The 16008-nt window shown below is 37.2% G+C and overlaps 1 protein-coding gene across 1 annotated transcript in view; it reads right to left on the minus strand.

Moving 5' to 3' along the window:
* Positions 1–9294, minus strand: part of LOC136832813 (facilitated trehalose transporter Tret1-like) — a 52212-nt gene extending 42918 nt beyond the window's left edge. The window contains exon 1 of the mRNA XM_067094423.1: positions 8460–9294. Coding sequence (XP_066950524.1) covers positions 8460–8885 — 426 coding nt within the window. The 5' untranslated portion in view covers positions 8886–9294. The remainder of the gene's footprint in view (positions 1–8459) is intronic.
* Between the last annotated feature and the right edge of the window lie 6714 nt (positions 9295–16008).

Genomic DNA, 16008 nt, shown 5'->3' on the forward strand with positions numbered 1-16008 from the left:
CAAAATTTAATGTCAGCAGCCCATATATATTATCTTTGTTATTAACGCAGACAATAATTTCCTTCGTTTATAAATACTCGAATAAGAAATATAACGAGATGGACTGTTTTTCTGCACATACTTTAGGGATATAGTCAGACATGTAAAGAAGTATTCGAAAGGAAATTTTCAAGCGGGTGGAAAATAATGGTTGATGGTGAGAATATTATTATTATTATTCTGAAGGTTAAGGTAGTCAGTCACATATGATGCTGTTCTGAAATTTTGAAGCATGCGAGATTGTTGTTTTTGTTACGACTCCAAACTGCGTGCTTTACAGCGAAGATCGAAAGAAAGGCATTACTGTGACTGAGGGTACGAAATCGGCTTTGACAGCTGTTGTTGATCTGCCAAGTCACCTGCGGTTTGACTTGTTAAGTTTAGAATTTATTTTTTTCTTCTGCATTGCAGTTAGAATGTCAAAAGATGTTTCACTCATTTCAGTTTTAGAAAGTATATCTCGCTCATTACGAACCAAAGAGTATAAGTAGTTATGTCACAAAAAAGATGAACCCCGACAGCTATTGGAATGAGGCTACCTGCACTCTATTAATCCTGCCTGTAATGGCAACAAAAACGTATGCGTTTTCTCACGGCCACAATTATTTGCTGTCATTGACGGTTGTATTGTTACTTCAAAAGACGGTCATGCGTGCAGTTTCTGAATGAATTCATAAACTGTGACATATCTGGTAAATTCCATTTATTATCTTAAACATTGTGCTTAACGGACAGTCACTCTTACTTAGTCTAATTTGTATTGCAAATGCCTCATTAACAAGGGACCAAGAAATCCTTAGCCCAAGGCTGAGGGTAACTGACCCATGATTAGTCCGCTAGTGACATGAGAAACTGAACTGGCAAAAGCAGCTTCCACTTTCCCATCTCCTTAGACCCGTGGGAGAGCGGATCTGGTAATGTCCAGCATTTACCGGTTACTCCAGCCAGACCCTCGTGACATTTGCGTGCTTTTGATAGCTGGGAAAGTTGCCTTTCGAATGATTTGGCTAAACAGGCTTTATATAGATTATGGAGCCAGATGTCCTGCAAAATTACGGAAACCTTTTTCTTCTTAATATATGCATCAGTTTAGTCTTACTGACACAGGCTAATTATACTTTCATGATGTTGATTTAGCTTTATTCTGTTTGTCAGTGATGTGACTTGTCCTTCGATTTTGTTCTTCCTTTCCTCCGTGTGTAAACAAAGGACGCCCACGCTGACGGCAGCGTGAGCACGCGAGACGTCAACTTCGCCAGCAATATTGCTACTCGGTCTAAATTTGATCAGAGGGGTGCGAAGAGTCGCCAGAAAATGCGCCTTTGGCATCGCCTTAGCAGTGTAATTTACGGCTATTTCATAATTCTTCAAAGCATGATGTCCCGAAACTGTTGGGGAGAGAGAGAGAGAGAGAGAGAGAGAGAGAGAGAGAGAGAGAGAGAGAGAGAGAGAGCATTAGTTAAACTAAGTTAATCATCATTTACACTTCCGAAAATCTCCACTCATCTTCAGCCTCCCGTCTTATAGCTCTTGTTCTAGTAAGTCCAGGTCTTCCAAGTGTTCTGGTGACTAAGTTACTCAGTATGTTTTGTCTTCCATGAAAAAATCCCGCCACTAAGAATCTTAATCTTGACACTGACCGCCACTACTTTCCGTTATTGCTTCATTATGCAGATGAAGAAGTCGCAGTAATTAAAAAAAACGGCATTGACAGTTGCCATGATGTTTTAAAAGAATAATTTCCAGAGGTCAGTGAATAGTAAAAAAAATGCACCCTAACTTCTCAGTCATTATGAAATCCTTCGCATTGTTGGGAATCATTTAGTAGTTTTTTATTTTCTTAATAATCCATCATTGCGGTGTGTGGGAACTTGACTATATTTCTTAACGAGTTGCTTACATTATTATTATTATTATTATTATTATTATTATTATTATTAATTGCAATAATAATAATAATAATAATAATAATAATAATAATAATAATAATAATAATAATAGCTCATCGAAACCATCTTGGTTCCATAGACTCCTAGTTGAACTTATCGTACAATTATTGGACATTGTTGTAAGGAATTCTTATTAGAGATACGAATGCAGATATGGTTCTGAAGTAACATAATATTTTATTTTCGTAGTATAAAGAACTTTATTTGGATACCTTTGTCCATCTATGTATCATTTCCCTGAAGTTTCTCAAGGGAGACGACAAAATATGAGAAAGATTTTAAAAAATCCGTTTTGGAGTGAATCTTGCGGAAGGGAAACTGATATTCCAAAAGACACGTTATCCAAGTACAGGTAAAATTAACGAATAAATCAAGAGAGGCAGAAAGATACTATATAAATCAGTTGGGAAGACAAAAATAATAATACAAAAAAACTAGGTGTTTTTTGAGGTAAGACATCTAGAAAAAAATGCTTGTATGCATCCCCAGGCCGCACAAGAACCCGCTCTTTTCATTCTTCGATATACGATCTGTCAACCAAATACTGGGTATCTGAATGGATTGTATTTAGCAGATTCGCAAATATGCTCGATTATTTGTGATGGCACACCTTAATACAATGTGGTGATCATTTTCTTTTATTTTTTGCTGCAGAAATCACAATAATGACTTCAGTTAACCTGAAAACCGTGTAAATGCAGCTCTCAGTATTTTTCAGTTACTCATTATATGTTAAATAAGAGACCAAGGTTTTTCGAAGCAATAAAACATATTTTTGCGCTGTCAGGACACATCAAAGATAATTTGGCCCCCACATGTGAAAAACAAGACCATCCCTTAAGGACGCTATCAGTCATCTTCCATCTTTCAAGAGGTGGACCTCTCACTTCCTTTTGAGTTTACCGTCTGCTCTTGTTCCTCCTCCCTTATGTTTCTCTTTTCCTATATGACCTTTGCCAGAAAATGACAAAGGTTTTTCCGGTCCGTCTTCCCTCAAAGAGGAAGGCGGAAAACAAATTAGTCATAAAGCACGAGTAAATACTAGCTATATTATTATTATTTCTAATATTTGATGAATGTTATTGACGAAAGATCGACCTCGCTTTCATTTATCCTTGAAGAATCCTCCTCTAAGATACTCGCTAAGCTTAAATCTGGCCATGTGCCAGTATATTAACTTTCTAGATGATAGCAAGAGAGGGAGAGATATCGTTTCCATAGCTCAACCTTGTAGAAAACCAAACTGTTGAGATTTATAGCATGCAAAATAAGGCACTTAAGTCAATCGAAAACCGTGAAAAGTAAGAGAAGCGACATCAGGCATGATGCAGACTGTAATAGGCACCTCAACCTCTTGGCGTAACCTTTGGCTGAAGTCTCTTTCAAAGATTAGACGGACTGAATCCCTCCTGGGCACTTATTGTAGGAAACCTCTAAGCTACAACACAGCTTGACTTTCACCTTGATGCCAGAGCTGGAGCAAACTAAGAGGTCTTACATGTGTCACATCAGCTCAAGTCAAAACATGGGCTCGTCCTTGTACCCTGTCATACCCTGTGGATGAACTGCAGACGGAACCAAGGTGGCACCGGTGCCAGCAGAAAACATGCCAAACAGGCGGTATTAGTACAGGCCAAAGAAGCAGCGCTGTACGATGCGATTGTGAATGTCAGACTCACTTTTCGTGTACCCTTTCCGCTCAAGTTGATGTGGCACCACGTGATCGTCACTCGCCTTCGAGTCTACCATCATGTGAAGCAATGTGGCACCAAGCAATTCCTTGAATTAATAAATCAGGGAACCAAATGCACTTACAGATGCAAGTTACGTTGATGGAAATCTTGGAATGTTCGGCCATCATAAGGTATGTCATCTCAGAGTTTATTAGTGCGCCAAGGACGTTATGTTTTTGGTTCGGAGTGTTTGCTTGCTTGTTTGTTTGGCAGCAGAGTTACACAAATGCGGATTCTTACGAACAGTTTTAAGGTTGGCCGCATTTCTGACAGTAACTGATTAGATTTTTGAAAAGATAAGAATGTAGTTTTTGGAGAGAAGGGGCCTTTTAGGTAGGCAACAAGATTCTGGGTTAGATTGGAATGTGAATTTGGGAAGAATAGACTCAGAGGGATAGAGTTTGGTCTTGCCGGAGGTTTGCGTCTTCTGAACTCTTCTGTATTTTTGTTTTTGACTCCTAGATATTGGTCAAATCAGTTTAGATTGGTTTTTCCGTTTAAACGTCCTTGTAAGTGTCAGTAACGCTTTTTTACATTTACAAATATTGATCTTCATTGACAGGCCTAAGCGATTTGCATTTACTTTATTTTGAGGCTGGGCATATTTTATCTTTCTCTCTGAGTTCAAGTTCTCTTGCGTGTTTCCTTTAGGCCTGTTCTAAATGATAGCACTAGAACGCCCGTCCCATTGCCTTTGACATTAAAGAAAACTTCTTTGCAAGGGAATAAACTTGTGAATACGTAATAGATTGTATTGACTCATTGTTTTGTTAAGCAGAGGAAATATATTCTTTCCCTCAACATTAGTTGAATGATCTGGAAAGTATAGAAAAGGATTAAGAATAAAAGATATTGTGCGAAGGGATATCGACGTTCGAATCACGTGTTAAAGGCAAACTCACAGGAAAGCGAAGGAAGAATTTGGCACCAAACCACATCAACAAGGAGCATGACATTGCCGGACAAAATGAAGATGCCGCTTTGTTTACTGTCTAACTGTAGGTTCTGAGTTAGTCATGACTATCTGCTGCTAAACAGAGATTGAGGGGTTCGTCCTTCTTGGAGAGGGGGAAAGGGTGGGTTGGAATGCCAAGGGGAAGGGTAAGTGCAAGGGCGAATGGTAGTGGGTTTAAAAGTTGACCTTGAATGGTAAAATATAGCAAGTCAGTTTTCACATTCGTTGGGCCTCAACTGCGTTAGAGCCAAGTTAACATCGCACTGGGCAAGCAACCAAATAACACCATCCGCTCCAAGTAGACACGAAAACAAGTGAAGTAGTAATTTAAATCATATTCTTTGTTCATTTACAAAAATGTTAGTATTGTACAATTGTGTTCTTGTCGTTCTTTAAATTAGTTTTAAGTTTTTGCTAGGTTGTATAGTAGGAAATACCGCGTGGAAACAAGTTACCATATTTCTAGTCTTTTTTTTTTTGGAATTAGCCTGGTAGCCGTTATTAAAAAATAACACTTGCTTTATTTCTTTCAAGAAAACCGAGAAGTTGCTAACACACTTTCTGCGCCTTAAAAACCTGACAATCGTTATCTTAAACGTCGGCTTTTCTAATAATAGATAGATAGATAGATAGATAGATAAATAAATAAATAAGTAAATAAGTAACCAACTGTTATCATAATCGTGTGTTTAAGAGTGAGAAAGAGAACGCTTCTAAATTGACCCATTTCATTTGCCAAACCGTAAAGCAGAAGAACCAACGCTAGACCAACTACGCAACACCTTTGAAGAAACATTAATACCTCTGAAACTGTCTTAAAAAAAAAAAAAAAAAAAAACTTTAAGCATTCCAGTTCGAAAGTAAAAAAAAAAAAAAAACTTTTTAGCATTCCACATCGAAAGTATCAAGTTCACCGATATAATTACAGAATTGGAAAAATTTACTTCTGAAGCCCACGTAAGGTGAGCCATAACAACCGGGGTCAATACTGTCGGGGTTTCATGACAGCGAATCTCACCAGCGGAAACAGAGGCTCTGCGATAAAGAATCAGCTGTAACATGTCTGCTTCTAACGTCAAATGGTATGATAATGTCTGGGGACTATTCCTGTCTGTTGTTAATTTTGGTATGGAAATGATACCATAACCAGTAAAGGTCATACCCCACTAGGTTTTGTGCTTACAAATAAGTTTATGGCCAGTAATAACTGTAAGTTTAATAATATAGAAAACAGTCAAACAACTAGAAATCATCTCTTTTCTTTAACTGTATACTGTACCAACGTTTCGGGAATCCATTCCAATCATCAAAATGTACTGAGGTTGTAAAACTCAGCTTAGGGTTAATATATATGTAACTTGATAATAACTTTTAATAGCAAATTATTGCTATAAGAGAGCTAAATGTGAAGTCCACACGGCACAGGCGAAATTGGCAAATGGCTAAAATCTGATAGGGTTAACCTGAGAGGTAGTTTCAAGTTTTTGAAAATTTGCACTAAGGAAAACGGAAATATAATAGCATTATTCAGAATTTTTAAGAATCAATAAGGTTTTGAAAATAGCAGGATAAATTTAGTTAATGGTAAGAAAACTTGAAGGAGTTCCCACATAAACTGCAAAATGAATAGAATTAGTGTCAACTTCAGTTAAGTAGAATAAAGCCATTCAGAAAAAGGGAAAGAAAACACTTTAATCAACTAGAATTATTAGGATCTAATAACAAGTAATGCAGAAAATAGGAAAACCGTGAATTTAAGGAAGGTTTGTGAGATCAGACTGGAATAAGAATATTTATATACCCTTCATACTTCCAGATTACGTTTGTACAGTGACTATTGGTTTTAGCTATTCTGTACTGTTAAGTAACTTGGCGCCGATCAGTGAACGATGAATAGCCTTGACCTTCGTCCAAAAGTAAAAAAAGCAAAAGAAAGCAGACAGTTGAGCACTTCACACCAATCACGCTAAAAGCTACCCAAAAAAAAAAACTAAAATGATGCAAGAACCAGGCTCTAAAGAATTTGTTTACTGTGTTTCAAACATATTTTCGGATTTGGTGTACCAAACTGGTTGCTGCCGGTGCCAAAATTAAGAAGCAGAAGAAATAAGTAGTAAAATACAAAATCTCGCAGTTGCGCTTGGCCTGTCCTTACATAATAAAACATAGACCTCTAAATGGTGATAATAAATGGAGGGACTATCCATGTGCGTGATTGTATGTATGTGCATATATATACATATGTATATAGGTATATATAAGTATATAATGTACACATACATATATATGCTAAATTCCGAGTTAATTTTTAAAGAAGTGAACATGAAATTATGTTTCAGGAACTAATTTGAAAATGATAACACTGAAATCCGAATTACTGGCATTATGCCACGACAAAGTGTTTGTGTTTGAAAATTAATAACAGTAGGTTTAAAAATTTCAGGAAGTCCAGAGCTCATGATAGGTTTTTTTCTTTTTCATTCTGCATTGAAGGGTTCATTTTGAATCTGCTATTCGCACGGTTAATTTAAATGCACAGCAACTGGATATCTAAAACCAGTTATTTGAGTGGCGTCACAGAGAAGCCGGTTGTAAGAATGTGATTATTGGTTGATCTCTTATTCTTTGTTAGCAATTACGGTTTTGCCTCATTTTTCCAAATATTTTTGTTCATATATATTTTTTTTTCATCTCGCATTTCAGATCGTCTCGTGATAAACGTATTTATCGTCTTGGATCTTATATTTTTCCTCTTGATCTGGTTTGTTCAAGTATTCATCCCTACACGATGTTATTTCGTATTTAATTTTGATCCGTGGTTTAGGTAACGTTTTGTTCATGAACGATATAACATATTATTTCCCTGAAGTTGCTGAATCATTTATAGCCCCTTGCATCTTGAAATTTGGAAAAAAATAATGTAAATACTATAAATAGTAATGCTAAAATTTTTCTGCTTGAATTTTGAGATTTTTGTGCGAAACAACTTGATATTGGGATGATTTTGACCACAGTTTTTTTCTTCCTTGGGTTACTAAACTTTGATGATAGCTTTGTTATGGACCAATTCTGATTGCATGTAGAAAGCAAGACACAAAACTTCAGGTTTTTGCTACAAGTAAGTGTGATGTTATTTCGATGTGATTCAAGCATCTCCATGTCAAAATTCCAGTACTGTGCGACAAAGTTTTAATAGGATTTGGTTATTAAAACCAAGGTTCATATTTGAGCAACAAAGGTGTCGTATCCTTTTGCAGTTCCGAATGGTTAGAAAACGCGTGGTGTCATGGAATTTTTCATCCTGATTAAAACTATTCTGAATTACGCAACGAAGGTATGATATAACACCGACGCAACGAAGGTATGATATAACATCGTCAGATGGGTAGCAGAGGTTTGGTTTCATTAAATAATACTGTGACGAATCTCTCTCTCTCTCTCTCTCTCTCTCTCTCTCTCTCTCTCTCTCTCTCTCTCTCTCTCTCTCTCTCGCTTTTTTTTTAGTTAAAAGTGAACACTATGTCCTTCCCCAGGAATGACCGACCATACATTGTTCTTCATGAAGACTCAAATTTACCTGACAGAGGTCAAGTAGGAGTTTGGTAACTCCTACTTGACCTCCTCTGATCAGAATAAAAGGACTGGTGCTCTAAATTCACGTGTAGGAAACGTCGTCAAGTAATGGAAGAGAGTAAAGGAATACGGAAATAATGCGATAAACATCGTAAAGTGAATGAATAGAAAAAGTAATATAAGAACTAAGAACCTGGGCAGAGGACTCACCTGAGTTATTATATACATTTTGCGAGCCAGCTCGGGCAGCTCGGCTAAGGACTGACCCAGGCTCATGGCAATGAACGACCCTCTCTCGGGGTACAGTTCGCTGTTCACCCTGGAAATTGTCGATCTCAAGGATGCCATGGAAGGCCTGGAACTCAGTCCTCCGAAGGACGGGCGGGAGGACAGCATAGGTGCCGACACGGTGGAGAACCGCATGCGGCGCTCATCGTATAAGGGAAACTTGTCTCTCTTTTCATCGTTGTTTTCGAGGCCGACAGCGCCATTCTCTTCAGGATCCTGTAAGGATGCTGGAGATGCCAAAGGCGCTACCTCTTCGGCTGCCTCCTCCTCTTCTATTTCAACCTCTGTAGAGTCCTTGTCCTGGAAGGCCACATGTTGGCCGTCCTTGTCTTGTTCTACGGGAGGCATTTTCGCCTGTTTACGTCTTCAGTAGAGGCACTTCAGTTTGAAAGAAACAAAAACTCAAAACGCACCGTAAATATTCAGGTATCTGTGCCCATTGTCAGTAAGGGGATAAATATAAAAGCAAATAATCCGCAAGAAAATGACGGAATCGAGTTAATGACAGACACGGTCCACTGAGAAGACTTCAGACTTGTAAACGAAAAGAGATAACCCGTGTGTAAAAAGTCGACACTAAGAGATGGGGAAAAGATACTCAGTGAAGAGGCGCGAGTGGAAATTACGCGACACCCTAGTCCGCACGACTGCTAGGCCAGATCTAGCCCGTGCGCGGTGGTGTCGCAGCATATATTTGATGACGCAGGTGGCTTGGTGCTGCTACGTCTGCGGCGCTGCCAGACATCCTCTCGACTTCAAACGCATCGCTTGCCACGCACGTAAGCACGCCGGTGCCTTGTAGAGGATATAACAATATCATTAGCATTGTTCACCAGATATCTCTCTGATTAACAAGCTCTTTCTAAACGTTCATTCAGTTGCTCGATGTCCAAGTGATGCTGTGATTTACAGTAGTCCTTTTCCACCTCCAAGCAATATTTATCTAGTTTGAAAAGTAATCTCAACTCAGATATGAACGAAAATGCTGTTGATTTATATATGTGTGCATGAAATGTTGATATTGTGAAAGCTTTTCGCACTGTAAATGCATCCCGATTCGTCAGGTTAGCTTTGAGTGTGACTGAATGTTGTCTGGTTCTTCTTTTGGAGCATCCTACTATGATAGAGAGCAGATTAATGTTATATATATATATATATATATATATATATATATATATATATATATATGTGTTTACAACAGCTAAAACCGTAGTTGTTTAATATTTTATTTTCCGTATTATTTTCTCCTTCGGCAATTTTTTTTAATGATTATATTCAGTAGGCACCTAATAAGGTTTTTTCGAAGAAGTTGGCGAAAGAAGTGATTATTTGAGGGCCATATCTCTGACCTAAGATGTTTTTCTTGACGTTCAAATGAGTGTCTTTGAGCAGTTAATCCCACGTGCAACAAGTGATGATGCTTTCACTCAATATTTAATATAAACGTACAAGAGAAAGGCAGTATCTAAAAATATAAATGATGCAAAAGTACCTTTCAAAGTTATCAAGAAAAAAAGACTCATTTACAGCTCATAAGAGCGAAAATCAATGCATGATCATGCTGCAGAAAAGTAGTACAGTACGAACAGCGTTCTCCTAACCTGTTTGGAAGGGACGTCACCGGAGGCGGCTTATCATTTTATGACGTACCAGTTCCCCAACCCCAAAGACCCGCTGCTATACGCACGGCTTTGATTGTTAACTTAATCCTTGCTTAAAGCGCAGTGATGTTCTCTTTCTGTTTCACATTGCAACTGCGACGAATCATACTTCATGGAGATATGTGTTTACGTTGCTGCGCATTACTTGCGTAAGAACCTAAGACTGACAGTTCAGTGAATGCCTAACTTTTATTACATATTTTCGTTTGACACGATTTGGAAGTGCTAGTTATTATGGAAAATTTCATAGCAAATCTATTTTTTTGTTTTTTATTTGTATTACACCGATGTGCGTGCGTAAATGCACGACGAGATCTTGCACGTACTATAAGATAAGAAGAGCATACGGGATACGGGCTACGGGCAAAACATTTGGAGGAGTGCCACAATTTTCCACAAACAGTCAAATGACCTCTTCAGGGAAGAGGAAAATAGTGTAAGCGGAATATTATTAAGAACTCCACGTGGCGCAATATATATATATATATATATATATATATATATATATATATATATATATATATATATATATATATATATATATATATGTATAAGTATATATATATATGTATATATATACACATAAAATATACACTTATGTAACAAAACACGCACTATATGTATGTATATATATATAATATATATATATATATATATATATATATATATATATATATATATATATATATGTGTGTGTGTGTGTGTGTGTGTGTGTGTGTGTGTACATACATACTGCACGTGTTTGTTAGGTAACAAGTATACCATAAATCGCCATATGTGAAGATAATCACGTGAAGACCATACCTGAAACTCTCTCTTTTTTTATTTCCTTCTCTCTTCCTTGAGGGGGTCGCTTGGCTGTTGAGAGGGATGGCACTCTTCCAAAAGATGTGCAGGCATCCCATATTTCCATGTTCGTAGTATTCGCTAGACGCCGTTTTTGACGTGAGGAGATTCCTGGGCATCAGCAAACGCATTACAGTAAACTCGAAAGGAATGTGTCCTTCGCATTTATCCCGTGAACAATGATGTTCAGTGAAAATAAATTGATATGGAGTCATTTTAAGCATTAATTGAATAGTCAGGATGTTACATTTTATCTAAGGCGTCAACAAATAAAAAAAAAACATACCATTACTTAAACTTGAAAAACATATTACGCTGGGTATATTGATCATATATAAACGTATAATGAGCAATTGAAAGAGTAGCCCACACCAAGTTAAGAAGCAGACATTATTTGACATTTGCGGATGTACACATAGCCTTGGGGTTTTAGCTGTGTGACCCAGTGGTTACTGCAGTAGTCTCTCCTTGCCAGCTACAATACCCGGGATCTATCCGTAGCGAACATGAGACCTTCCAATGTCCGTTTCCCGGAGGTGCCTCTGTTGACCTAGAGCAATCTCCACAAAGTAAAAAAGACATACAGTTGAAAATACATATATGTACGCGCGTGCACATGCATACCTATCCTATATATATATATATATATATATATATATATATATATATATATATATATATATATATATATATATATATATATATATATATATATATATATATTGTGTATATGTTATATATTTTTATATATATGTATGTGTATATGTATGTATTTATTTATTTATTTATTTATATGCTTCCTTCTACATAAAATATCTTGTGCACCTGATGTATGTATGTATGTATGCATGTTAAGCATACGCGCACACGATTTCTTGAAGGTCGCTAGATGATGCAAAATAAACGTCAAGAATGATAGGAATTCTTATCAACGTGAAGATATGAAAAACAACTTTACATGTTATCAGCAAAGAGAGCGGCATTCGGACTCGAGCGCACGTGGTGATGCGATAAGCGTAGATAAGGCTAACCACTATAAGATTTATTATTTTTCTGTATTCCAGGTGTTACTATAACCATTGTAGCACGCTAAGCACATGTAGCGAGATTATGGCAAAGGATTTGTTCTCTTAATATATTTTTTCATAAACGGACTGTACTTTCACCGAACACATGAAGAAGTAAAGTATGCGTAGGCCTACGTTTTTTTTTTTTTCGCATTAGTAATGGAAGGGGCGGAGGCGTGAATAATGAGAGGGGTCCATATGTGAAGGGATGTAGTATATACTGAATTAAACTGGCAAAGACAGACAGACTTTACAGAGATTGTATTTCTTTCTCTTAGACAATCGTCCTTTTTTTATTCTTCAAAAAAAAAAAAAAAAGAGGAAATAAAAACACTGAATTCCGTTAGTGCCATTTTCGGCTATATTCAGCCTGTCATTTTGACCTTTTTTGTTTGTTTACCTTTTTAATATCGAGATATCGATGTCTATACTGCCCGTATATAAGCAGGACTATGGGAATTTATGAACCTATAATATCCAGTCATAAAGTGAGAGGTCTTCGTCTTCTTCTAAAGCCTTCTCCCCGCCTGGCTCCCATAGGTGGTTAGTGCCGTCAGTGCATCTAAGGTGCACTGTAGGAATTACTTAAGGGTCTTTGCAGCATCCATTCGGCCCCTAGCTGCAACCTTTTCATTCCTTTTATTGTACTTCCGTTCATATTCTCTTTCTTCCATCTTACTTTCCACCCTCTCCTAACAATTGATTCATAGTGCAACTGCGAGTTTTTCCTCCTGTTACACCTTTAAAACCTTTTTACCGTCAATTTCCGTTTCAGCGCTGAATAACTTCACAGGTTCCAGTCATTGGCCTTTGACCTAATTTCTATATTCTATTTATTTTATTCTCCCCGCCTGGCACCAGGTTGCCCTTCCATTTGCAGTGTTCTGCCTCCAGCAGCGCAGTTGTAAAGTAAAGCATTCTGCTTTAAAATGGCAACAGAATGAGCCTTCCCCGTAGGGGGTTAGTGCCGTCAGTGCACCACACGCGGTGCACTGTAGGCATTACTTAAGGTTCTTTGCAGCGTCCCTTTGGCCCCTAGCTGTAACCCCCTTTCATTCCTTTTATTTACCTCCATTCATATTCTCTTTCTTCCATCTTACTTTTCTCCCTCTTAACAACTGATTCATTGTGCAACTGGGAGGTTTTCCTCCTGTTGCAACTTTCAAGCCTTTTCACTGTCAGTTTCCATTTCAGTGCTTTGCCTTTGGCCTAAATTCTATATTCTGTCTATCTATCTATCTATCTATCTATCTATCTATCTATTTATCTATTAGAATGAGCCTCATACACTGAATAATAACTTCACAGCTATTGAACAAAGTGAAATCTAGCTCATTACAGCTCTGGTTTTGGGCTAGGCAGGCCTGGAAAAGGCCTAGTCACTCAAAGGGTTAAGGATTTGTATATAGATGTTAAACAACCTTATAGGAAAGTTTGAAAGTGTGTATGGTGGTTGAGGGGTGGGGAAGTAAAAAGGTGTAAAACACCCCACTCAAAGACAATATTCAGACTTTCATCAATCTTTCGGAAAGTAAATCAGGAAATTAATCATACCAGTCCTTCTGAGATACCCTTACAGTTTAAAAAAAAAAGGATATTGAATAGAATGACAACTCTCCTTGTAACATTGCCCGATTGAATATTTAAATAAAGTCGACCTTTGGGTTATCGATGTATATCGAATATTCATGTTCCGAATTAAATGATTCAGACTTCTCCCGGTTGATCACCGAATGAATATGGAAGAACACGCACACACTTAAAAGACAGACACACTTGGGTCTGCCTAAAAGCAAAATATCACTAAAAACTAGTAAAAGTGACATTTGATTTGCAGAATACTTATTTTAGCAATATAAGTTTAGTAAAAGATAGCCTGCTATTAAAAAATTTTGCAAGATGTTAATCAACATTATGATTCATTAACAACAAACAACAATATACGAAGATCATTAGCCAAGTATTGGCTGCTACTGTGAATTTATCAGAAAGGTAATAGTAAGGATACGAAGATTACTGATAGAAGTAAAAACGGAAGAGATGTCAGAAAGAGCAAAAACGCACTTTGAAAACTATCTACCATATATCGCTGCCACTGAGAAAAAAGGATGTTGAAATCATTCATGTAAATGATCTATGTGGTGTTGGTTAAACAGAAATTCCCTTGAATGTGAACCATCATAGAAGCCTCAATCAGTTGGTTAATTCTGAATCAGAGAGAACGCAGCCAACTGGAAAGAGGTGAATTTCATCATTTTTGTATATACGTTCAGTAGCCGTTTATCATGTTCTCTCTAGTTGCAACATTTTGTCTCAGGAAAATCTAATATAGTGACAGTTTAACAGCGAGTTCGAAGTCATTCATCACATCTCTCTCATCTTCTGCGTCATGAATGAACTACCAGTTCACTTTGCTTTCGTAAAACTTTCTTCTCTTTTTTGCTTTTGCAAAACACACTTAAAGAAAGTGAAGGTGGTTAGTCTTTATCTCGACTGATAACATGCAAGCCACTGCTGATTGATGCATCGGTTCTCATCCACAAAAGATATAAACATGCACATGCCCGTTGTCATGATATGGCTATACAGTTCTTCCAATAACATGGATTAATTATGATGAACCGTCGATATGAATTAATATCTTGTTGCTTTTGCTTTTCGTTATCCGTACCTCACTGCTTATATAATAATAAGATGTGTAACCAGTAAACCGTAAAAAGCATAAGGTTGCTCCAGTTGAAAGTAATCTTTCGAATTAGAACTAAAATAATCTTTCATTCCGAATTAGAACTTTTGACGTGGTGAACAGGTAATGAGCAGACCTTATCGAATCGCGAAGAATCTAGGTTTCTGTGCGGAAAATTTCGTTGTTGAAAATAGCAATCTGGATGCAGATTTCAGAGCGTGAATGCTGTAAACAACGAAAGAATAAATTATGTCTAGAGGGGAAAATAAGCACGCCACTACCCCCGTAGAAAATTCTCTGGCGATTAGAGTTAATTTTTCAAAACCGGTCGTTTGAAAGTGGAATTATGGCCAAAGCCTATTTTTATGGTATTGTCGCCCGAAGCAGCACAGAATATTCACATTTCACGTTGACAGTAAAGTAACAAATCAGTAAGCCTTATTTTAACAATAAGGTGAACGATTAACCACTGTTCTGAATTTCCTTCCTCCATTGATCAGGAGCTGAGAACAGTTATGGAAATGAAAACACGAATGCTTAATCATTTTTTGTCATGTGTTGAAAACATTCACTCTTTGGGAATGTATTGATGCGAAACAAGATATAAAGACATCTCGTGAATGGCATATCTTTGCTACCGACGGTGTGAAGAGGAAGGCAGTGGAATGGACGTAGTTAAGGAAATGAATATTAATTGTTCACGTGGCTTAAGCTAGAATATTTAATAAGGTACCATGGTGGGAACTGATAAAATGACCAAAACTTGTGTTACCAAATAAAAAATGTATCGGTATGTTTCTGCTCGAAGCCTGATTTCATAAAAACCTATCATTTAGCTTCTATAAAAGAAAAATTCCTTTTACCAGTCACTACATATAGTAATACTTTTCCTTTTAATAGAAAAATACAACTTCCAAGTCATTTACAGCAGAATGTCAAGAAACCTTGTGTTGAAAGTACTAAGTTCTTTCGGAAATTTTTAGACACCGAAGTAAAACCCTGTTGATCAAACACGGACTTCAAACTCCTGTCAAACTCTGTTTTTTTGTCAAGCACATTTTGGCAGATCACCCCGAACTGCGTAGTACTGTAACCTCTCTTCCAAGAATTATTTACTTTGTTTTTTTATCTATCCTTGAGATCCCTCAGACGGGTGTCGGTACTTCTTTAAAACGCTACTGAGAACAGTTAGTTTAATTTTCACTGGCTAA

Source organism: Macrobrachium rosenbergii, chromosome 4 (assembly GCF_040412425.1).
Source record: "Macrobrachium rosenbergii isolate ZJJX-2024 chromosome 4, ASM4041242v1, whole genome shotgun sequence".
In the NCBI taxonomy this organism is placed as follows: domain Eukaryota; kingdom Metazoa; phylum Arthropoda; class Malacostraca; order Decapoda; family Palaemonidae; genus Macrobrachium; species Macrobrachium rosenbergii.